Source organism: Suncus etruscus, chromosome 11, assembly GCF_024139225.1.
Source record: "Suncus etruscus isolate mSunEtr1 chromosome 11, mSunEtr1.pri.cur, whole genome shotgun sequence".
NCBI lineage: Eukaryota > Metazoa > Chordata > Mammalia > Eulipotyphla > Soricidae > Suncus > Suncus etruscus.
Window position 1 is genome coordinate 19138025 of NC_064858.1, and position 25487 is coordinate 19163511.

The following is a 25487-nucleotide window of genomic DNA, read 5'->3' on the forward strand; positions in this document are numbered from 1 at the left end:
TTTTGGGGCCACACCCAACAATACCAGGGCTTACTCCTGGCTCTGTGCTCAGGGATCACTCCTGGTTAGAATCAGGACCATATGGGGTGCTAAGGATTGAGCCTGAGTCAGCTGCATGCAGGGCAAGTACCTCCCTTTTGTACTCGCATTCCAACTCAGCTATGTGACTTATTATCATCCATTTGTAAAGTACATATTGCATAAATGTCTTTGAATAAGTTGACCTTTTATCTTATATTGGGGGGTTATGAATGAAATTTAAATGTCCCTTCTGGTTCCATAAATTGAATTAAAATAAAAGAAAACAGTCATGGGTCAGAGCTGGCTTAGTGAGCTGCCACTCAGGCTTTCATGCAGGGTGCCTGGCCTGGGCCCTTAGCACAGCAGCATCCTTGAACACCACACTGGGAGTGACCCTTGAGCAGCGCCAGATGTAGCCACAAAAGGGAGCAAAGACATCTTCCTAACTTAGATGAGTTTAAGGAGGAAGTTTGCTAAGTGGAAAGGGAAATTATGTTTCATTTGTTCTCCCCAAAGGCGAGTGAGTTTCACACACTGGTTTATAAGTTAATCATGGATCATAATGTTTATTAAAAACATGAAAAGGGGGGCCAGAGAGGTGGCGCTAGAGGTAAGGTGTCTGCCTTGCAAGCACTAGCCAAGGAAGGACCACGGTTCTATCCCCCAGCATCCCATATGGTCCCCCCAAGCCTGGGGCAATTTCTGAGCACTTAGCCAGGAGTAAACCCTGAGCATCAAACGGGTGTGATCCAAAAAATAAAAAAACAAAACAAAACACGAAAAGGATCTTGTTTTCTCAGAAGCACTTAAATATGGACTGTTTTCTGTAGTGAAAAATGTTACTGCAGATAGGCAATATAGAACAGATCCAACTTGATTTCCTGGGAAACAGTGGAAAATTCAGAGATAGAAACTAAGATTAACTAACCTCTAAAAAGAAAAAACTAAAAGCCAACTAATACCCATCCTACTTTCAGTGACTGGCAGGTCTTATAGGGTTCCAGTGCTCAGGAGTACAGGAACATGTACCCCAGTTCCCACACTGGGAACTGGCTCACACCAGGGCCTGTTTTCTCATCCCCTAGTCCTGTTGGGTGCTGCATGCGTTCAGCTCTTTGAAGTTTCATAATGAGCTCAACCTCCGGAACGCGGTGGAACTCGCCAAGAAGGGTCTTACTGAAGACAAAGAGATGCCTGTGAAGGTGGAGGCTGCCCTGGCCCTTCGCTCGCTCATCTCCAACCAGCCCCAAGGTAAAGCCAGGTGCATTTCTGGAACAGCTCTGCACTTTACTATAGGTCTCACGTCCTTCCCAGACAAAGACGATTGATTCTCTTGAAGTTTATAGTTCAGTGCCACCAAGTATTTTTTCTTTGTTTGATTTTGAACTATACCCAGCAGTGCTCAGGAATTATTCTTGCTGGATTGAATCTTGAAGATTGAACCCAGGTTGACCAGGTACAACGTCAGCATTTCTGCCCTTCACCCCCTTGGATGTTGAGAGTTTATTCCTGTTGTCTCAGGACTAGTTGCTGACCGGTTTGCAGGACAGTGTTGGGTCAGAAGATTGTCGGTGGCTGTAGCCCTTGTGTGGCTGTGCTTCCCACTTTCCTTATGAACCTACAGCAGTATAGGCTATGACGAGACATTTTCTTCCCGGTCCCTTCAGGCATCAAGATACCTTTCTAGAATTCAGTTCTAGAATTTATGATTTGGCTGGTTTGAAAATAATTTTAGTACCTTGTGGACACCTCATTTTTTTCTTTTTGTTTGTTTTTGGGTTACACGGACAGTGCTCAGGGGTTACTCCTGGCGCTCTATGCTCAGAAATTGCTTCTGGCAGGCTTAGGGGACCATATGGGATGCCGGGATTTGAACCACCTTCCTTCTGCATGCAAGGCAAACGCTTTACCTCCATGCTATCTCTCCAGCCCTGGAGACCTCATTTGTTTGATGAGAAAAATAATATGGTTCAGGTCCATCCTGAGGAATAGAGCTGTTGGGTTTTGGGTTTTGAGTTACACCCTGCAGCACTCAGGGGTTACTCCTGGCTCTGTGCTCAGAAACCTCTCCTGGCAGGCATGGGGACCATATGGGATGCCAGAATTCAAACCACTGTCTGTCCTGAATTGGCTGTGTATAAGGCACAGCTCTACTGCTGTGTTATCTCTCCAGCCTTGAGCGTTGGTTTTATAGGGAGCATGTAACCCTCCCCCCCCACTCCCTGCCTAGCAGAGCTCTGGAAAGATTGACTGCCGTGGTTCAGGTGAGAGGGGAGAGACAGATGGGGCATAGGGAGAGGGGTCCATATAGTGGAGTGTTTGTATGAATTTGATGCCTATATTCATGTTGGCAGAGGCATACCCATGACAGAGCTCCTGTGCTATTAGAATTTCTTAGGGACACACTTGAAATCCATCAGGATGGCCTGTGTGGGGAAGACATCTTCCTCTGTTGCAGGGAGACTAGGGCCCATTGCTGGGCTGCTTTGTGGAAGTGCAGATGTCTATTCACCCCTGTGTTGTCTCACTTGACCCACAGCCCCTCTTTCCCCATTTGGCCTGCCTGTCTGCTCTCACCAGCTTTGTGTGTCATTACAGCAAAGGACTACATGAAGCCACATGTGAGGCCAGTCATGCAGGAACTACTGCACATTGTCCGAGAGACGGAGAATGATGATGTGACCAATGTCATCCAGAAGATGATCTGTGAATACAGCCAGGAGGTGGCCTCCATTGCTGTGGACATGACCCAGCACCTGGTGAGTAGGATGTGCCGGAGTCGTGGCAGGGGGTCGTAGCTTAGTGGTCTGTTTGAGGAACTCACTTTTTTTTTTTATAAATAAATTCTTGAAAAACCATGAGATAAGACAGTTACAAAATTGCTCATGATTGAGTTTTAGTCATACAATGTACAACATCCTTCACCAGTGTACATTTTCTACCACCAGTGTCCCCAGTTCTCCCCCACCCCCTGCCTGCCCGCTCCTTGAGGAACTCACTTTCTGATGTCAAAATGTTTGGTAAATGTGATAGTCACATGCTTGTATAGTCACATTGAAATCTAATAGCATTTAGGATCGTCCTTAAGATTATGTAATTTTCAGTGATTTCCAAATGATGTTAGTGTTTCAATTTTCCTTTTTTAGGTCTCAGATGCCCTCAGTCTGGCCTCCTCTAATCCCCTTTTGTTTTTGTTTTCATTTTTTTTGTTTGTTTTTTTGGGCCACACCCAGTGGCATTCAGGCATTGTTCTCTGTGCTCTGTGCTCAGATATTACTTCCAGTAGTCTTCAGGGAACCATGTGGGATGTAGAGGATTGAACCCAAGACAGCCACATGCAAGGCAAATGCCTTACCCATTGAGCTATTGCTTGGCTCCCTCTTAACCCCTCTTAGAGCTCTTTGCCTCTGCTTTTTCTTTTTCTTTTTTTCTTTTTTGGTTTTTGGGCCACACCCGGCGATGCTCAGGGGTTACTCCTGGCTGTCTGCTCAGAAATAGCTCCTGGCAGGCACGGGGACCATATGGGACACCGGGATTTGAACCAACCACCTTTGGTCCTGGATTGGCTACTTGCAAGGCAAACGCCGCTGTGCTATCTCTCCGGGCCCTACCTCTGCTTTTTTTTTTTGTTTTGGTACTGATGTGGATATGGCCTAGGACGGTCTTATTTCCTGCCCCTTCCCCCCATGTCCTGCCCTCTGTTTCTGTTCTTTGTTTGACTTTTAAAGCCGTTCCTTGACTTTTGTCTTCTTTTTGGGCAATGCTCAGGGGTTACTTCTGGCTTAGCATCCTGGAGATGCTCAGGAGACTATAAGGGATGTCAGGGATCGAACCCAGGGTGGCTGTTTGCAGGGCAAACACTCTACCTAGTATACTGGATTCTCAAATTTTTAGTTTTTACATTAGTGTATTTGATTTTAGTGTCTGAGATTTTGGGTTTTTGTAATTACAAAGTTAAATACTTATGCCCAATTGCATGAGCAAATACATATTCCATTATAGTGACTAAATGTTTTAACAGTGGCTTACGTGAGACATGACACTTCCAAGATTCCTTCCCTATCTAGAACTATGGCAGCAAGTAGTAGTGAGGAATAGGTCACTGTGAGACATTGCTGACTTTTATTGAATATATTTTTTCCGAAAACAGGCTGAGATATTTGGCAAAGTTCTTCAAAGTGATGAATATGAAGAAATCGAAGACAAGACAGTAATGGCCATGGGGATCCTTCACACCATCGACACCATCTTGACAGTTGTAGAGGATCATAAAGAGGTGGTTTCATTGGTTTATTTGGTTGTATCTGTCTTTCTTATTGACATTTATGTGATTACTGGACACAAAGTTGTTCCTTACTTATGATGCTAGATTTAGAATTTTGCTGCCAGATTTAAAAGAAAAAAAAACAACGTGCTTCTAAGGTATTTAGTGACCCTATGGAATGTCTGTCTTGCGTACAGGCACATACAGGCACGAAATCGGGGAGGAGGAAGATGGGGGGGCATTGGTGGTGGGAATATTGTACTATTGTACTAGTGAAGGGTGTGTGTGTTCTTTTTTTTTTTTTTTTTTGGTTTTTGGGCTACACCCGGTGGTGCTCAGGGGTTACTCCTGGCTGTCTGCTCAGAAATAGCTCCTGGCAGGCACGAGGGACTATATGGGACACAACCACCTTTGGTCCTGGATCGGCTGCTTGCAAGGCAAACGCCGCTGTGCTATCTCTCCGGGCCCGTGTGTGTTTTTTTGGTTTTTTGGGCCACACCTGGCGGTGCTCAGGGGTCACTCCTGGCTGTCTGCTCAGAAATAGCTCCTGGCAGGCATGGGGGACCATATGGGACACCGGGATTCGAACCAACCACCATTGGTCCTGAATCGGCTGCTTGCAAGGCAAACGCCACTGTGCTATCTCTCCAGGCCCATGTGTGTTCTTTTTTTTATAACTGAATCCCAACTGCAAACTGTTAGTAATCATGGTGCTTAAATAAAATTATTAATTTTTAAAAAAGATTAAGATAAAATAAAAATGAAATAAAAAATAGAATAAAAATAAAATCTTGTTCATGATGTGTGCTCTGAGCCAGGCGAAACTTGAGGAATACCAAATTGCATAGGACTTGAGCCTTTTGACTTTTTAAATTAATAGCCCACTAAACACAATACCTACCACTACTATTTATTTATTATAATTTGTTGTTTACCTGAATAACATTGGAAGAAGGCTAGATTCTTTAAAAAAAATAAATTGAAGGTTTTTTTTTTTTTTTTTTTTTTTGTAGTGGAGGTACATCTGGTGGTCAGGGCTTAATCCTGGCTCTGTACTTAGGAATTGCTCCTGAAGAGGCTCAGGGTATTATATTAGATTTTGGGGACCAAACCAGGGTCAGCCATGTCAGCAAGTCAAGTACCTTAACTTGTACTTTAACTTGTAAGTTAAGTAACTTAACTTGATCTAATCTAAGATCAAATGATGGTAGTGATGATGAAGATGATGATTGTTTTGTGGGCTGTACCCTGCTGTGCTCAGGGGTCACTTCTGGTGGACTCAGAAGATCATTTGGGGTGCCAGGGAATTGAACCTTCATGCAAGACAAGTGCCTTACCCACTGTACTACCTCACTGGCTCCCCAGAATAATTACAGTGGCTTGATTGGCTTCTCTGGAGCAAGCTTACTGTTCCTTGAATGGCGTAGTGTGAAATTTTGTTTCCATGTTTATGATTTCACTTTTGTGCCCTGGTTGAAACTGGATGGGTTTCTCAGTAATAAGTGAGAGCTGTTCCCATTGAGCGACACAATCAATGTTTTTGTATTATTCTTCCACCTCACACTGAATTTTTCATTTGTAGAGACCTTAGAAAGTGACCAGCTGACCCACTCTTCCCTATGCATGTATATTCAGGGAGGCTGGTCAGCGGCAGAATGGCAGTAAAACAAATCAGAATCTTGGCTAGTTATTGAATCTGTTTACTCCAGCCATTAAACTTATGTTGAATTTCAAATCCTGGCGCCTCTGCACTGACTGGTTCTGGGTGTGGGTTGGGAGCAGGTCCTTTGACTTCTTCCCCTACAGGTGGGAAGTGAAGTCTCCTCAGATGGATCTGCCAGAGGTAGAGGTGCAGCAGGCCCTCTTTCCCAAGTCCCAGCTACCCATTCTTTGTCCGCCTTCCCAAGAACACACTATGCCAACAGCAATTCCCTCATCAGTGGCCCTCCACAGCCACCAGTCTGCCAGGCGCAGGAAGCACTTGTTGGTTTGTGTGTTCTGCGGGTGAAAGGTGTGATCCCCTATAGCTCTTTTTTTGTTTTGTTTTGTTTTTTGGGCCACACCTGGTGGTGCTCAGGGGTTACTCCTGGCTGTCTGCTCAGAAATAGCTCTTGGCAGGCACGGGGGACCATTTGGGACACCGGGATTTGAACCAACCACCTTAGGTCCTGGATCGGCTGCTTGCAAGGCAAATGCTGCTGTGCTATCTCTCCGGGCCCAACTCTTAAAATGAGCAGCATTCTGCGCTCAAGATAATCTTTCAATCTCCTTTCTTCAACATCTGCCCTCTATCCTTCAGATTGAATTTCATCCACCAAGGGGAATTTGATCTTTTCTATGAAATCATTTGAAAACATTTCACTGAGTTCCCACTTATCTTTGATTGCCATCTGAACTGTTTAATGTTGGAACTATCCTGAACTATCCTGAACTGTTTAATGTTGGAAAGCAAATGAAGTGACTCCAGGGTTTTTTTTTTTTTTTTTTTCCTGATTACAGAACTTTGAGTCCTTTTAAAACTCTGGGGATACATATAAACTCTTTTTATGTCTTGCATTTTTTTTATGGCTGAGGTCTTACATGGAAATCTTTGATCTGATAGCATTTTATCTTGGCATGATACAAATTGAGGTGAAAATGTAATATGTGGTATTTTCTGGCATTCTTGTGTGTTTTAATTCCTCATATGAGGCTTAGATTTAACCGGTTTCTCCTCAAAGAAGTCTGGTTTCTGTTTTCCTTAGAATGATTTTAAATTTACAGATTAAGGGTCAGATGTTGAATTTTAAACTCGGTGCTTTTGGTCTGTCTTTAGGTGACTCAGCAGCTTGAGAATATCTGCCTTCGTATCATCGATCTGGTTTTACAGAAGCATGTCATTGGTAAGTTCAAGGTCGCGTAAAAAGGTATAGTAAGAATTCTTTATTTGGAAACTACTATGCTGAGTGAAATAAGTCAGAGGAAGAAGAGAGATAGACACAGAATAATCTCACTCATTTAAGGGTTTTTTTTTGTTTGTTTGTTTTTGTTTTGTTTTTTTTGGGTCACACCTGGCATCGCTCAGGGGTACTCCTGGCTCTATGCTCAGAAATCTCTCCTGGCAGGCTCGGGGGACCATATGGGACGCCGGGATTTGAACCGATTACCTTCTGCATGAAAAGCAAACGCCTTACCCTCCATGCTATCTCTCCGGCCCCTCATTTAAGGGTTTTAAGAAAAACAAAAGACATTGTAATAATACACAGAGACAATAGAGATGAGGGTTGGAAGGACTAGCCCAGGGTATGAAGCTTACCACAGAGTGGCGAGTTCAGTTAGAGAAATAACTACACTGACAACTATCATGACAGTGGTAGTGAGTGAGAGAAATAGAATGTCTGTCTTGAATACAGGCAGGGGGTAGGGGAGGAGGAAAATGGGGGCATTGGTGGTGGGAATATTGCACTAGTGAAGGGTATGTGTATTCCTTTTTATAACTGAATCCCTACTATAGACTCTTAGTAATCATGATGCTTAAATAAAGATATTAATTTGAAAAAAAGATTAAGATAAAATAACCTGACACATTAGTAAAGTATAATAAATCAGTTTTAGAATTAAAACAAATTCTTTATTTTTTGCTTGTTTGTTTCTGGGTCACATTTGGTTGTGCTCAGAGTTACTCCTAGCTCCTACTTAGGGATCATTCACGGCAGTGCTTGTTATGTGCCAAGCAAGTGCTTCATCCACTGTACCATCTCTGTCCATGAAAGTTTAGAAATCTTACTAGTATCAGAAACATTGTCAAACTTGGGAGGATCAAGAAAAAAATAAATTTACTTAGGTCTTTCATGGAAGAGATTGTTGCTGAAAAGTCCCCATTTTCATCTTAAGGAAATGGGGTGTGTGGAATAAGGAGAGAAAGAATAGCTTATGGTGCCCCTTTAGATGGGAATGTTGATGGGAGAGATGAAATCCTGCTGCATGGGCAGAGTGCAGGGGTCACCCCTCAGACACCAACCTCTTCCTCAGACACTCAGAGTGCAAGCTCTAGCCCTTAGTTACCCATCCTCATCCCTCAGATGCCCAGTCTCCATCCCTCAGCCACCAGAGTGCAGGTCCTGCCCAAGAGCCATCTCTCCTGGCTCTTCTCTGTGAGTGGCCTCTCAGGAGCTCTGACAGATTCTGTGCTGGATGCTTTACTTGGCCCTCTGAATGTTCTGGTGGTTTCTCCTCTCCCACTGCCTGTGGTCATGGTTGTTAGTCCCTTCGCATGGTTGTTAGTTCCTTTCTGAGGTCAGCAACAGTCATGGCTGTAGCTTTCTATGCAGGGTACCAAGCTGGAGGTGCCGCCACCCTTTGCAGCTGTTCTGGTTGAGAGAGGAATGGAATTGAGTGGACAGAGAGCAGGTGGAGGCCAGTTATGGGGTGTTGTATCTAGCCAGGCTCTAGGAATGAACTGCAGGAGGGGACTTCTGTGTCCTCAGTCAGTCCACGGTGCTCTGTCATCAGTTTGGCCTGCTCTTTGTCCATCCTGTCCTCAGCCCTCCCTGTCTTTAGCTCTAGCCCATCCTGTTTTCAGCCTGTCTTGCACTTAAGCTGGATTTACCTGCCACCCGCTGCAGGCTCAGTCCCCCTACTTGCCTCTGGGCCCAGGGCTTTTCCTGCCATTTATGGTAGCTGTGGGAGTGTTGTGGAAAATGGAGCCCCTCCAGCCTGGGGTTAGAGACCTGTGTCCTCCTCAGCTTTGTGAGTAGAGCTTTCAGGAGTTTGGATGCACATAATTTATTGTTTTCCAAGGGATTGACTTACGTATTTATAAATGATTTCTTTATCACTATCTATGTTTTACTTTATGACAGATATTACTAGTTTTTGAATGTATTAAGTTCTCAACATTACCATACAAAACTTCATTCCTTTTCATGAGAGAAAAATCTGAAGTTAGACTGCTCGGTGGTGTAAGAGGAGGTCATTGAAACTTCTGTATTGAGGTTTTTGCTTTTGAGGATTGCATGTTTAGGTCCAATTTTCTTTTCATTGAGGGCAGTAATAGTAAATATATGTATGAGCCACATGAAGGTATTCTTTGGACTCTTCTATAGTGGGTCATCCTTACAGTAAGTAGAAAATTGTGTACAGGTTTTCAGAATTGACAAAATGCTGTGGAGTATATAGTTTACTAAGATGGCTTCAGGTCAGGGTAATAATGCAAAGGATTGGAGCACCAAAGGATTGGTCTGCACACGAGAGGGCCAATTGTGATCCTGGCACTTCATAGTCTTCTGAATACCATTAGTGGTAGCCCAAAGACAAACACCAATAGCGGGTAGTGCATTTGCCTTGCATATAGCTGACCCAAATTCAGTCCCCAGAACCCCATAAAGTCCTTAAACACTGCCAGGAATGCTTCCCAAGCCAGAGCTTGGAGGCATCACCAGTGCTGGAAAAGCAGTACCAGAGGGATGGCACCTGCCTTTCATGAGACTGAACTTGCGTGAGTCCCTGCTACCACAATAACCAGTTCCATAAGCGCTGCCAAGTTATACTCCTGAGCACAGAATAGCCCCTGAGTGCTGTGTGGGCCAGTCCCGTCCCACTGAAGGGAACTAGGAAGTCAGAATCTTAGTCTCATTTGGGGCCAAAGTGGTGGTGCAGTGGTAGGGCATTTACCTTGCATGCAGCTGACCTCGGATGGACCACCATTCGATCTCCCTTCTCCCTGTATCTCATATGGTCCCCCCCCCCCCACCCCCGCCAAGCCAGTAGCGATTTCTGAGCACATAGCATAATCCTCGAGTGTCACTGGTGTGGCCCAAAAACCAAAAAATAAAAAGAGAATCCTGGGGAATATTATTTATTAAATAAAGTCTTGTGCACAAAGGAGATAAACTATTTCTTTTGTATGTTTTTTCAGCATTGTGGAGTTAGTAAAAGACATTTTTATCTTGTCATGTCTTGTCTTGGGGTGAGATCTTGGGGAGCAGAGGTAGATGGTAGGCAGGTGAGGTACTCATGGGTGGTGCTGAGGGCACCTGGATGGACCGTGGGCAGCCATGTTCTCTGCCTCCACTTTGGCCCCTGACCCAGTCCCTCTCGTCCTGACCCTGCATTTCTTCCTTCTAGAATTCTATGAAGAGATCCTCTCTCTGGCCTACAGTCTGACCTGCCACGGCATCTCCCCCCAGATGTGGCAGCTTCTAGGTATCTTCTATGAGGTTTTCCAGCAGGACTGTTTTGAGTACTTTACAGGTACGCCTCTGCCCATGCCCCACTTGGAGTTTTCTGTGTCTGTCTGTCCTTTGCTTGGTCATTTATACTTTTAGCACTCACTAGACGCTCCTCAGGTACCTCTGGAGGAAGGGACTGTGGGGGGCTGCATCTCACCATAGAGTAGAGGCTGCAGACAAAGAAGTTTCAGTTTCTTTTTTTGTTTGTTTTTGGTTTTTGGGTCACATCCAGCATCGCTCAGGGGTTCCTCCTGGCTCTACGCTCAAAAATCGCTCCTGCCAGGCTCCGGGGATCATATGGGATGCTGGGATTTGAACCACCGTCCTTCTGCATATCTCTCCGGCCCCAGAAGTTTCAGTTTCTTAATAGGCAGAGCAGCACTCTGTTCCAGGTGTGGCACCTATGATGCCTCCTTCGGGGGACAGTGGAGGGGGTAGGCTTGTGTGCCCCATGGAGAAGGTCCCTGCAGTGAGAGGTGACCCTTTCAACCTTCTCCTATATTTCCTTGTCTGTGACCGGGAGACTGCAGCATTTCATTGGTAGCTTAGGCAGCACCCAGAATATGGTTTGGGGAATAACTTATTTCTACCTCATAACTCATAACTCATGGGGGTGATTGAAATTTTTTTTTTTTGTAGACATGATGCCTCTCCTGCATAACTATGTCACAATAGATACCAATACTCTACTCTCAAACCCGAAGCATTTAGAAATACTTTTTACAATGTGCAGGAAGGTAAGTGTGTCTAAAAGAGCTGCTGAAGAGATTCTTGAAGGGCACTTTTCCACGGGGTTCTCACATTGAGTTCTGAAATGCTTTCATCAGCACAGCTTTCATTTTGTATTTTCAAGTGGAGCTGGGAATAGCTATTTGGAGATGTCACATTGTATGTAGTGTTTGAGTGTGTTTGCTATTTCTGCGGATCTGCTCTTGGTAATAGTGGTTTTCAATCTCATTCCCAGCCCATGGAAAACCACTGTTGGGTATGTTCAGAAGAAGGATTTTCCTTAATTTCTGACAGTTCATTTTGGGTTTTTTTTGTTTGTTTGTTTTTTGGGCCACACCCGGCGATGCTCGGGGGTTACTCCTGGCTGTCTGCTCAGAAATAGCTCCTGGCAGGCACGGGGGACCATATGGGACACCGGGATTCGAACCAAACACCTTTGGTCCTGGATCGGCTGCTTGCAAGGCAAACACCGCTGTGCTATCTCTCCGGGACCTGACAGTTCATTTTGCTACTTGATTAAAGAGAAGCACTAGAAAATTAACCATGCAGTCTAGTGTTCAGTGATTTTTTTTTAAGTGAATGTCTATAGTGGAAGTCATTAGATGTGGGTTATTTGAATACAAGTAAGTTAGGGCCCCAAATGGAAACTGTTGGAAAAATTGCATCATGTAATTCCACACAAGGTGATTTATAATCCTATTCCTGACTACTGTTGTAGGGTGATTACACCCTGCCTGCTTGACTCTCATTTTGGACTCTAAAGGCTCATTGGAGTTATGATGCCACCTTGTTAAATCATAATTATTTAAGAGTCCTGGATGTTTGTAACATTCATGAAAATATACCTTGGAAAGGCCACCTAGAGAAGGAAAATATTTGCAGTGTGAAAAGGGGTGCATGTGGCCAAGAACTCAGAAGACATACAAAGGCAATGCTTGCTTCATTGTTTAAAAGGTTGTTTTGTTTTCTTCTGCTTTCATTTACTGCTCTGATATTTTGGTGTCTTTAGAGGGAGGTCAGGCTTATCTGGATCTATTTTAATCATTTGTCTCATTAACATGTTTGAATCAGTGCTGCAATTTGTGTTAATTAAGCCACAGCCACATGTTAGCCACTAGTGGGATATGCTGGTATCAGCTTTATTCCAAAGTTAGTCCGTGAATTATTCCTTATTATGAATTAGAGTTGGTGGGAGGAGGCGGCTGAGAAATAGTGCCTTTCATGCTACTGAGCTGGGTTTGTCCCTGAAACAATTAGTTCCCTGTTAGGAGTGATCCCTGAGCACAGAGACAGTAATAAGCCCTGACTCCTGGATGTGGTCCCAAAACCAAACTCCAAACAAAACACAAATGAAATTAGAGTAGGGAATTGGAGGGATGGCACAGGGGTTAGTGTACTTGTACTTGTACTTGACATGCACAATAACTGGAATTTATGGTTCCCTGAGCACAGAGCTGGTAGAAGCTCCTGAGCACTGCTAGTTGTGCTCCCAACTCTGAGAAAAAGAAATTAAGAGTGGGCCCGGAGAGATAGCACAGCGGTGTTTGCCTTGCAAGCAGCCGATCCAGGACCAAAGGTGGTTGGTTCGAATCCCGGTGTCCCATATGGTCCCCCCGTGCCTGCCAGGAGCTATTTCTGAGCAGACAGCCAGGAGTAACCCCTGAGCACCTCCGGGTGTGGCCCAAAAAACAAAACAAAACAAAAAAAAAGAAAATAAAAAAAAAAAGAAATTAAGAGTGGAGAGATTTGAAAAAAAAAAAAAAGAGTGGAGAGATTTGATAGCCTTTTTGTTTGGACCTTTCCCTCCATGGGTTAGCAAGGCAACTACACATGTGGCAAGCAGAGGTGTGATTCTAATGGTCAAGTGTTGATGGGGGATTTGCCTCATGTGGCTCAGCTCCCGTCTCTGCTGTGCTCCAGCACTGAGCCACAATGGGATGATTGCAGGTTTTGAGTGGAGATGCCGGAGAAGATGCAGAATGCCATGCAGCCAAGCTTCTTGAAGTCATCATTCTTCAGTGCAAAGGAAGGGGTATCGACCAGGTAATGCATCGGTGGGATTGATGCTTTCAGTCGCCTGGCCTCGAGAGCTGTTGCTTTATATTATAATGGAAAATATCAAAGATAGCCAGTTTATGCCTGCTGTGCTAATCCTGCTGGAATGAGAAAATTACACATGTGGTTTGGAAATTGTATCTTGTGTTTCCGTGAGAAAGACATAGGAAAATATGTGGTCATCTATTATATATATATATCACATATATCAGGCAGACCATGGAGTACATAAATGTGGAAATTTTATATATTTCTAGAGGTTTGCATTTTCATTTTCACTGTGAGCATGAAATTTAAACAGTCCAGGTATTTTAACCAGCGATGAAGAAGCTATGCAAAAAAAGGGAGGAAAAGTTTCTCATGACCAATCTTTAAAATATAATGAAGGAGGGGTGTAGCTCAAAGGTACACAAACCATATACTTAACTTCATATGTGTGAGTTCCATCTAGTGTTGTGGAAAAGCCCCCACCCCCACTTCAGAGTATTGTCAACATAGTTCATTCTTTGAAACTATTGTACTATGATACTCATTTACTGAGAAAGACGTTTTGAAGTGATCAGATAAAAATCTGTGTGCCACAGCTTTACTGTGATGGATTTCAGACACTTCACAGTCGAATGAACCATTTCAATTAAGTTCATTTCAGTTCAATTCAGGGTTGGTTGGTCTATTCAGAGGTTTCCAGTTTTGGAGCATTTCCTCACTGTTTGTTAGATAGCTTAGAGGCTTTGCCTTCTTCCCCTTCTCCCTGCCTCTCCAAGGCCTCCATCTCTCTTTTTCCTTTCTCTGTGTTTCTGGCCTTGGAATACAGGCATACAAAACAGAAGTGAGCACAAGTCCATTTCTCTCTGTGCTGCTCTGTAGGGTTATACCACACAGAGTTGACTGTCAGTACTACATTTCCTTTGCTCAGTATTGCATCAAGTTGTCTGGTTTCATATAGATTTTAGGTGTATTTGCTCCATATCCTTGAAAAATGCTGTGGGGATTTTGATGGTATCTGTGAACCACTGAGGTTAGATGGTCAGTTAGTGATGTCTACCCTTCCAGTCCACAAGCAAGGAATGTTTTCTTGTTTCTGATAATCAGAAGTGAATTGTAATTTTAGCTTAGTAGGTCTCTTAACTCCTTTGTTAAATTGGTTCCTAGTGACTTGAAGGTTTTTAGTTTTTTTTCCCCGGTTTTTAGTTTTTTCACATGATCATAAATGGAGTAGTTTTTATCTGGTGATACAAGACTTATTCCTTGCTCTGTGCTCAGGAATCACTCCTGGTGGGCTTTCTAAGGGCCATATGTTATGCTTGGGATTAAACTTGTCACTTGCTGGCCACTTGTAAGACAAGTCCCCTACCCACTGTACTGTCTTGTTCTGGTTCTGAGGTATTTTTAACTTTGTTTATATATAAGATTGCAGCCAATTCCTGTGCATTGATTTTTGTAGCCTGCTACTTAACTGAGTACTTTTAATTCCCAGGAGGTTTTATTATTATTATTATTATTATTATTATTATTAATTTTTATGGAGAACTGACTGCATGGAAGAGGCATTGACTAGGGCACTTACAGTCACCTGGCTTTCTATATATATGATCATGTCATCTGCAAATAGTGAGAGTTTGATTTCTTCTTTACAATTTGGATTCCTCATGTTCTCTTTCTTATCTAATTGCAGGGGTTTCCAGTACTATGCTAAATATAGTGCCCTAGTCTTATGTGTGACCTCAGATGAAAGGGTTTCTGTTTTTTTTCTGTTCTTTTCTTTTTTTTTTGGTTTTTCAGGCCACACCCATTTGATGTTCAGGGGTTACTCCTGGCTAAGCGCTCAGAAATTGCCCCTGGCTTGGGGGGACCATATGGGACACCGGGGGATCGAACCGAGGTCTGTCCTAGGCTAGCACTGGCAAGGCAGACACCTTACCTCTAGCGCCACTGTGCAGGCCCCTATCCTGAATTTCTTATCATTTTCTATCCTTATCTCAAACAGGATCCTTAACATTTCTCTATTTTTTCCCCTAGAGTTTCCATCTTGTGGCAGAAATTATTCATAGTAATCTCTTAGGACATTTTATACTCCTGAAGTATCTATTGCAATTTCTCCTCATTTGTTTCTGACTTGGTTTATCAGGGCTTTCTCTCTTTGTCAATCTAGCTGGGCTATTAAATTCTCTCTTTTTTTTTTTTTTTTTTTTTGTGGTTTTTGGGTCACACCCGGCAGTGCTCAGGGTTTTTCCTGGCTTGTGCTCAGAAATTGCTCCTGGCAGGCACGGGGGACCTTATGGGAAACCGAACCTATGACTTTCTGCATGAAAGGTAAAACGCCTTACCTCCATGCTATCTCTCTGGCCCCAAGCTATTACAATTCTTGCTGATTCTTTCAAAACAACTTTTGCTTCCACTGATCTTTTATTTTTACTTTTGGTTTTTGGGCCACACCCGGCAGCGCTCAGGGGTTACTCCTGGCTCTACGCTCAGAAATCGCTCCTGGCAGGCTCCGGGGGGATTTGAACCACCGACCTTCTGCATGCAAGGCAAACGCCTTACCCCCATGCATTCTCTCTGGCCCTTTCACTGATCTTTTACACTATGTTTTTGATATCTAGTTCTATTTTATTTGTGCTCAGATTTTATTATTTCCCTCCTCTGCTTTACTCTGGGCTTCCTTTGTTCTTTTCCTAGATGATGCTTTATTGATAAATGGTTTATTGATCCAAAGCTCCAAAAGAGCTTTTTGAACTTGGCTTACATTTTCTTGTGCCATGCATGGTTTATGGTACTTGTTCAGAGTAACAGTGTTTGATGGGGCTCTGTGCTCACTTCTCTGTGGTCACTTCTGGTGTGGCATTGGGAACCCTATATGATGTTAGGGAATGAATTTGGGTCATCTGCCTGCATGGTAAGTGCCTTAGTCCCTGTGCTGTTTCTTGGCCCCGTAGAGAACCCTGTTCAGCAGCCATCATTTCTCCAAGTACTTGTTTGTCTCCAGGTACAGCTCACTCCTCTCCTTCTCTTCTAGTGCATCCCACTCTTTGTGCAGCTGGTTCTGGAACGTCTGACCCGCGGGGTGAAGACCAGTGAGCTGCGCACCATGTGTCTCCAGGTGGCCATCGCTGCTCTGTACTATGACCCCGACTTGCTGCTGCTCACCTTGGAGCGGATCCAACTGCCTCACAACCCTGGGCCCATCACCGTCCAGTTTATAAACCAGTGGATGAGCGACACAGATTGTTTTCTCGGGTACGTGCCTCTGGATCTTGCACTACATTTCCCTTTTGCATAGCTGACTTTATTTGGAGGCAGAGGGTTTGGACAACATGTGGGGATGCTCAAGGCTTATTTCTGGCAGGGCTCGGGGGACCATAGGCAGTACCCAAGATGGAACCATATGCAATGCTAGTGCCTTACTCTGTACAATCCCTCTGGCCCTACATAGGCAATTTAACATTCTTATTTAAAAATTAAAAAAAATTGAATCCGTGTTGATTACAAAGTGAATCTTAGGCATAATGTTCCAACACCACTTCCTTTACCAGTGTCCATTTCCCTACACTACTGTTCCCTTTTGACCCCAGCTTGCCTTTAGGATAGGCATTTCTTTTCTTCTTTAGAAACTATATTTCTGGCTTTTTAATAATATACATTTTTATATATTTATATTTTACATAATATATAATACATAAATAAATAATATTATATATTATATAATCCATATATTATATATAATTAATATAATATAAATATATTTTATATTTTTATATTTATTTTAATTTGTATTATATTTATGTATATTTTATATATTTTATATTTTTTAATACTTTTATAGTATTTTTATATTTTTTCTGGCTTTTATAGTTTTTTAAAACTATAATTCTGGCTTTTTTTTTTGTATAGCAAGTACAAGGAGTTCTGATTCTTTTTTTTTTTTTTTTTTTTTTTTTTTGGTTTTTGGGTCACACCCAGCATTGCTCAGGGCTTACTCCTGGCTCTATGCTCAGAAATCGCGCCTGGCAGGCTCAGGGGACCATATGGGATGCCGGGATTCGAACCAATGAGGCCTTACTTTCATGCTATCTCTCCAGCCCCGAGTTCTGATTCTTTTTTTTTTTTTTTGGTTTTTGGTTTTTGGGCCATACCCGGCATTGCTCAGGGGTTACTCCTGGCTGTCTGCTCAGAAATAGCTCCTGGCAGGCATGGGGACCATATGGGACACCGGGATTCGAACCAACCACCTTTGGTTCTGGATCGGCTGCTTGCAAGGCAAACGCCACTGTGCTATCTCTCCGGGCCCCGAGTTCTGATTCTTAAGAACTACTTATGCTAATGATTTTAGAAGTAAAGGTTGGGGCTCAGTAGTATCTAGTGGGAAGATCAGAATGAGAAACTTGGTCTAGCCACTCCCCGCTTGATGGTTCATAGTGATAGGGATGGAAGCCTCCTGGGATTTTGAGGCCAGCGTTTCCTCGTGGAGCCACCTCTGTAGCCTTCTCTGTCCTGCACTCAGGTCTGTCCACTTTTTTGGCCATGTTACATCTCATGTCCCTGACTATCAGGTGTGAGTAGTAACTTTCTGCTGGTGTCAGCTTCTGGGGCAGTCCTGGGGTGTGAAGAAAACTGTACTGTCTCTATCCCTGAACTCTGGACTCAGGAATTGAGTCAGAGGGCGTTGTAGCTGAGGTGCTGGTGGGCAGGCACCTCCTTTGTCTTCATCTCCGAGTTTCAGACATGGATGCAGAAGTGGCTGACACAGGAGGGATGTGTCCTGTTGGTTGTGGGTTTCCATCCTATTCAGGATAAGCTTTATCACTCATTGGATGGCAACACTTTTGGATTAAAGCACCATTTGGATTGGTGCCTTAGACAACCTTTTCTTTTATATGCTTGTTACTCATTGAATGGAAGCACCTTTGGGTTGAAGCACCTTTTGGATTGGTACCTCAGAGTACTTGCTCTTCTCTGGTTGTGGTCTTTGGGCTCCCAGTAAAGCTCTCAGACTCTCAGGAAGTAGGCTTATGGTTTTGGTTTTCTACTACTGAACTTTCTGCTTGCTGGCCTTAGGGATAGTGAACGGAAGGCTTGCAGTGGAAAACCAAAACTGTAAGCAGCTTCTCCCTGAGACCCTGAGGTTTTATTGGGAACCCAAAAACCACACCCAGAGAAGGAGAACAGGTGGTCTAAGGCACTAATCCAAAGGTGCTTTCATTCAATGAGTAGTAACAAGCATATCCTGAATAGGATGCAAACTGGTTATTCCAACATCTCCCCTTTTTTTTAACTTTATAGAAAAATGCAGAAATATGAGGTAAAACAAAGTAATTCATGTCCTAAGGCTCTAAGAAAAAGACAGATGCATCTATCTAAAAGATAAAAGGGATGGCAGCTTTTTGCATAGGCACAGCAAAAGTTGGGGTAAAGAAAAAGAAAAAACTGGGCTGGACCGATAGTATAGTGGTAGGGCATTTGTCTTGCATGTGGGGCTTCCTGATTCCCTGCATGAGGCAGCTGAGAATGACCTCTGCAAACTTAATCCTATCAAGGCTTCCCGGCCAGGTAGGCGGTTCCAGCCCACAAGAGTGGTACCAGTCTCCTGCCAGGTACTTTTTTTTTTTTTTGGTTTTTGGGCCACACCCGGTGCTGCTCAGGGATTACTCCTGGCTGTCTGCTCAGAAATAGCTCCTGGCAGGCACGGGGGACCATATGGGACACTGGGATTCGAACCAAACACCTTTGGTCCTGGATCGGCTGCTTGCAAGGCAAACGCCGCTGTGCTATCTCTCCGGGCCCCTGCCAGGTACTTTTAAAAAGCCTCTGCATTCCTTCATTTTTAGCTTCCTGATTAGGGAGGTGTGAGGTGGCTGAGAATGACCTCAGCAAACTTAATCCCATAAAGGCCCCCCAGCCAGGTAGACTGCCCTAGTCTACAAGGGCCAATTCCACAACTACACATAGAAAAAAACAACACTACAAGTGAGACAATGGTGAAACAACACAGACCAAATGCATGCATAGAGAAAGAGAGGACAGTTCTGATGACCCAAGAAGAGCCAACCACCTAGTTAGCCTCTCAGATAAGGAGTTTAGAGAAGAAATATGGAGGATGTTCATAGAATTCAAAGAAAGAATAGATCAAGTTGAATGGGATGCAAATAAGAATCAAGAGGATATGAAGATAGAAATCAGAAAACTTCAAACTGAAATAACAGGTCTGAAAAACTCAGTGGAAAGCCTCTCCAAGAGACTGTCCAGCAGCTGGGGACAGAATTGTGAGCTGGAAGATGAAATGCATAACAACTCATTACAACAGAAGAGATTGGAAAAGAGCCTTAAAGCAAATGATCAGACAATGGAAAAAATACTCAAAGAATGTGAACAGATGAAAATAAATGTCTTTGATAAACTCAACAGAAACAACATAAGAATCATTGGAGTCCCAGAGACACAGGAAGAAAAGCCCCAGGAAGAATCAACAATCAAGGACATCTTGGTAGAGAAATTTCCGGAGCTAAATACTGCATGCAAATAAATTCTGCATGCCCGAAGAGTACCATCTAGAAAAGACCCAAAGAAAAGCACCCTGAGACACATCCTAGTCACAATGATGAATCCCATAGATAGGGACAGAATACTGAAAGCACGATCAAAAAGGGAAATTACATTCAAAGGAGCATCCTTAAGATTTACAGTAGACCTTTCACAACAAACCCTCAAGGCCAGAAGGCAGTGGTGGAATATAGTGACAAAACTCAATGAAATGAATGAATGCTTTGCCTAGAATACTGCATCCAGCCAGACTCACTTTCAGGTTTGAAGGAAGTATACATAGCTTCATGGATAAACAACAGCTTAGAAACTTTACAGACTCAGAACCAGCCTTAAAAGAAAAACTGAAAGGTTTACTGTAAGACAAGACAGACCAACAGACAGATGACACTAAATCCCATGACAATTATCTCTCTCAACATCAATGGACTAAATGTACTTATTAAGAGACACACAGAGTGGCAAAATGGATCAAAAAGCTGAATCCAACATTCTGCTACCTACAAGAAATACACCTGAATAGTCAGAACAAATTTAGACTCAAAAGGTTGGAGGAAAATCACCTAAGCAAACAACTCTCTTAAAAAAGCTGGAGTGGGGGCCTGGAGAGATAGCACAGCAGCGTTTGCCTTGCAAGCAGCCGATCCAGGACCAAAGGTTGTTGGTTCGAATCCCGGTGTCCCATATGGTCCCCCGTGCCTGCCAGGAGCTATTTCTGAGCAGACAGCCAGGAGTAACCCCTGAGCAACGCCGGGTGTGGCCCAAAACCCCCCCCCCCCCAAAAAAAAAAAAGCTGGAGTGGCCATTATCAATATTAGATGACACCAACTTTAGATTCAGAAAAGTTATTAGTACTTCGTACTAATCAAAGGATATCTGCAACAGGAAGAAATCACACTTGCACGCCTTGCATGCGGCCAACCCCAGACAAACTCTGGTTCGATTCCTGGCATCCCATATGGTCCCCCGAGCCTGCCAGGAGAGCAATTTCTGAGTGCAGAGCCAGGAGTAATCCCTAATTGGCACTGGGTGTGACCCAAAAACCAAAAAAAAAAAAGAAAAAACCTTTGACCTAAAAACAGGGTGTCCCTACCCACAAAGTATCCTGCCATAAGACAAACTACAAGCTCCAAGCGCACTAATTTGTCTAACTCTGAAGTCTTTCTTCATGGTTCCAGGAAAGTTTCTCTTCAATCATGGTTATCACAGCCATACTTCAGCTATTAGAGACCTTGGTGTTTGCACAGATCCTATGTCGAAGTAAAGTTGGTGTCATGAAGCGTATCCTGGTATCATCTCACTGTTAGTTGGCAAGGCAGGGAAATCCACCTTGAAAGCAAGTCGTTGTTGACTTCCAAGTTGTTTTCAGGGTGGCATATAGCCAATCCTCGGGCCAGAAGGTAGGTACCCAGGCAGTTCTAGGGCCTGTCCTGGTAAAAGGTCGATTCCTGGTGTTGAAGCAGAAAGCTGTGCCAGATCTAAAGATGGGGCCTAAGATTCATGGGTGATCGGCCAATTTTCAAGCAGCAGAAGCCTAAGTCAAGTCACTATGGTAAATGTTCAGGGTGGAATTTATTTGTTGATGCCATTACAAAAACTGATTACATTGGCAACCAAAAAAGTGTTTTCTTGAGTTGAAGTTGCAGTTACTCCTTAAAATGTTAAGTAAAACAGTATTAAAATGTTATAGTTTCCATTGTCTTTACCACTTTTGATCTTCTGAGCAATTTTATTGAACAAAGTAAGATGAAAGATTACATATTTTATCTTCAGGAATGTAAAGGTCCAAATTAGTCAAACAGTTTTTTATTATAAAACTAAACTCTGAAGGTGTCTACACCAACTCTACAGGGCTTGGCTTTTTTTCACTCTTTAAATAAGTAACCTAACAAGGATTAGAAAAGACAAACAGTGTTTCTGACAAAGTAGAAAGGGAGAAAAAAATAAGTAAGGCTTTAATTTGGCAAAATCTAGTACTATGCCTTCTGTTATCCTTGAATAATTTGCCAATTCGCTCTGAGCCCTGTTAGGGTTTCATCTCCTTTGTGAGTTGTTGGTTTACTTCCGGAAGCAACTGCTGTTAACTGTGTAACAGTCTGATTTAGACTTATGGACATTGTCTCCTCAGTAGATTCTATTTCAGGGCAAATGTCACTATTCTCAATAACACTGGTGTCTCCAATAGCTTTAACTATTTTTAACTGGATAAGATCCAGTGACTTGTTGAGCTTTATGCAAGTCACCAGCTACCTTCTGTCTTTCACACTGTTCAGTTCTAAGTTTTGTGAGTGTTTCATTTAACTGTCTCTCTAAATTTAGCTCTTTATTCTCTTACTGATTTCGAATATGAATCAAGTTTTTCTGCAATGCAGTCAACAGATCTTTCAGCTCTCTGACTTCTGTAATATAGGTAGATCTTTTAATTTCTGCTTTCTCAGGTTCTATTTCCAAATGTTCTCATTCTCTTCTCAGATTTTCAGTATCTATTTTTTTCTTTTCTTAACCATTCAAGCTCTTGTTCTGAATGTTCTGTGAATGACAGCTGCATCTGTTTAATAGTTCTTTATGATTCATCGACCTTAACTTTCCATTTATTTTCTTCTTGCTCCACACTTCTTGTGTCATTCCTGTAAAATTCCCTCTCTTTCTTCAAGGACAGATTTGTATTCTGAGCTTCTAGCTGTAACAATGTGTGTATTTCATCAGCCTCTTTGAACTTGTACTCTAAAACCTTAACTTCTTCTCAATCTGAAATTGTAGCCATATATATATTTTTTTGCTTGCTTTTCAGATCCATGTAACCATTCACTATAATTCAAATTAGAAGGAACAGACACCTTAGGAAATATTTTATTTTGTTTTGTTTTGTGTATAGGCCACACCTGGTGACGCTTAGGGGTTACTCCTGACTGTGCGCTCAGAAATTGCTCCTAACTTGGGAGACCATATGGAATACTGGGGGATTGAACCAAACCAAGGTCCACCTTAGGTCAGCACATGCAAGGCAAATGCCCCAGGAAATAATTCTTTGAGAACTTCTTTAGCTTCCAACTCAATAGCTTCCATCTACTGTTTTTTTTTTTTTTTAATTGTTCTTTTTCCTTCAAAGGATCATACTCATTCTGAAGATCAGTTATTTTTTTTTTTGTTCCTTTCTGAAATTACATTTAACCGTTCTTCATGAGAGGGAGAAGATACTTGTTATTATTCTTAAACTGCTTGATTTTGGATTTAAATAATTTGTTTTTCTCCTGTGCCACCTGTAACAGCTTTGCTTTGCTAGAAGGATCACGCTCCCTCTCTTTTAGTATTGTTTCTATTCTCCTTTTTTTTTTTTTTTTCTTTTTCTTTTAACACAGGCTCAATTTCTTCAAATCATGTTACTGGTCTTCATCCTATTCAGGATATGTTTGTTACTCATTGGATGGAAGCAATTTTGGATTGTCGAAGCACCTTTTGGATTGGTGCCTCTCTTCTCCTGGATGTGGTCTTTCGGTTCCCAATAAAGCCCCATGGTCTCTGGAAGAAGTTGCTTATAGTTTTGGTTTTCCACTGCAAGCATTCCTCTCACTACCCCTAAGACCAGCAAGCAGAAAGTTCAGTAGTGGAAAATCAAAACCACAAGCCTTCTTCCTGAGACCCCCGGGGGTTTTATTGGGAACTCAAAGACCACACCCAGGAGAGAACAGGTGATCTAAGGCACCAATCCAAAAGTGCTTCCATCCAGTATGTGACAAGCTTATCTTGAATGGGATGGAAACTCACATCCAACAGTGTCCCTGTTCATGGAAATCAGCAGAGGCAAGACATATCATAACTGATTGGCTTAAGACAGCAATGACCAGGAGACTGGCATGATGGGATGGTGGGTAGGAGGTTTGTATCACATTTGCCAGGCCTGGGTTCCATCTCCAGTGCCATCAGTTCCATCTCCATCAAGAAACATATTCCTTGCACTCTACTCGAAATGATCTCTAAGCACAGAGCTAGGATTCAGCCTTGAACACCACAGGTGACTCAAGCCCAGAAACAATGATTATAAAAGCCAACACAGTATAGTGAATAACCATTTCTTTAGGCTGTATGAGGTGCCTTTTAGAAGGAAGCAGGTTGGCTTGCACTGATGGTGGGGAGGCGTTGTAGGTTGATCTAGAGATTGAGACTGGTAGGACTGGCTTGGGGTGGGTGCCAGCCCCTGAGTGTACTATGGGGGTTCTTCTCAGGACCTGCACTCTGCCTGAGCGAGCTGCCATAGCTCATTTAGGCCTGGAAGGAAAGAACAAACTTTGATAATAAACTGGATTTAGGCTTTGGGACTCATTGCTGGCCAGCTGGTACACTTGTATCTCTCTTAGCACCAAGCAGCTGTACGGAGTTGGATGCTTTGTCTGCAGTTGCATCCTGCACAGGCTGGGATTATGCATGATTGCTCTGGGCCACCTGTTGCTGTGACCCATTTATAGCTGGCCTGTACCACTGTGGAGAGGGCATGTGGATGAGGATGCTTCAGGCTCAGGCCTTTCTGAGGCTCTCTCATCCTTTGATGCTTGTATTGTAACCATCAGGCGTGAAAAATTATAGGCCCCTAACAGATTCATTGCTGGATTCTCATTTTAACTCTTTCTTTTCTTTCTTTTTTCCTGATGTGGGGCCATAACTGGCAGTGCTTGGCAAGCTAGTGCTGCTGGCCATGGAATACTGGGTCTTGCCCACATAAGGCCTACGTTCTGCTGCTTGAGTCACTTCTTTGGCTCCTGTTTCTCTAATTTTTAAACAAAATGAATCATTGCAAATAAAACAGTTTTTCCTGGTATTTTTTTTTTTAAATTTAAACACCATGGTGACAAGATTGCTCATAATGCAGTTTTTTTAGATAAACTTGTTCATGATTGAATTACAGTCATACAATGTACAGCAACCTTCACCAGTGCTCATTTCCCACCACCAATGTCAACAGTTTCCCTCTGCAAATAAAATTTTTATTTATTCCTGCAATTTTAAAATCATTGCATCAGTATAGTAGGGCTTTATTTTTGATATTTTAGTTGCTTAAAAATATACATTTAGTTTTGAATAAGTACTTTATTATTTATTTATTAGTATTATTTATTGTTTATTTAGTATTTATTTCTACTATAGAAAATATGTGTCGGGGCTGAAGAGATAGCATAGCAGAAGGGCGTTTGCCTTGCATGCAGATGGGCAGTGGTTTGAATCCCGGCATCCCATATGATCCCCTGAGCCTGCCAGGAGCGATTTCTGAGCACAGAGCCAGGAGTAACCCCTGAGCACCGGAAGTGACCCCCCCAAAAAAAAACAAAAACAAACAAAAAGAAAAATGTGTCATGTTTACTGGTTAAATTTCCTTCTTCAGAATTAAATTTTCTTTATCTTTACTTAGAATAGAGAACATTTGATGGCTTTACTGGAAGTCAATAGCTTCAACTGACGAAATGCTGAGTTTCTGAAATTGCTTCTGACCCCTGGGGCTGGAGTAGGCCTCAGAATAAACAAAAGCTTTTCCCACTTATGGGAGCATGGTGCTGTTCAGGTCAGCAGCATATTTCTAGCCATTGTATGCTGAGAGCATAATCAACCCTGCCAGATTGATGTTCTCAGGCCTTTGATGTGGAGGTTTGACTTAGAGAACTTGGCTGGCACCATATGGCATG

The 25487-nt window shown here is 42.9% G+C and overlaps 1 protein-coding gene across 1 annotated transcript in view; it reads left to right on the top strand.

Annotated features, from left to right (window-relative positions):
• Nucleotides 1-25487, top strand: part of IPO8 (importin 8) — a 57078-nt gene that overhangs the window by 24923 nt on the left and 6668 nt on the right. The window contains exons 14-21 of the mRNA XM_049783880.1: nucleotides 1107-1272; nucleotides 2620-2780; nucleotides 4172-4297; nucleotides 7101-7167; nucleotides 10391-10516; nucleotides 11134-11231; nucleotides 13171-13266; nucleotides 16295-16515. Coding sequence (XP_049639837.1) covers nucleotides 1107-1272; nucleotides 2620-2780; nucleotides 4172-4297; nucleotides 7101-7167; nucleotides 10391-10516; nucleotides 11134-11231; nucleotides 13171-13266; nucleotides 16295-16515 — 1061 coding nt within the window. The remainder of the gene's footprint in view (nucleotides 1-1106; nucleotides 1273-2619; nucleotides 2781-4171; nucleotides 4298-7100; nucleotides 7168-10390; nucleotides 10517-11133; nucleotides 11232-13170; nucleotides 13267-16294; nucleotides 16516-25487) is intronic.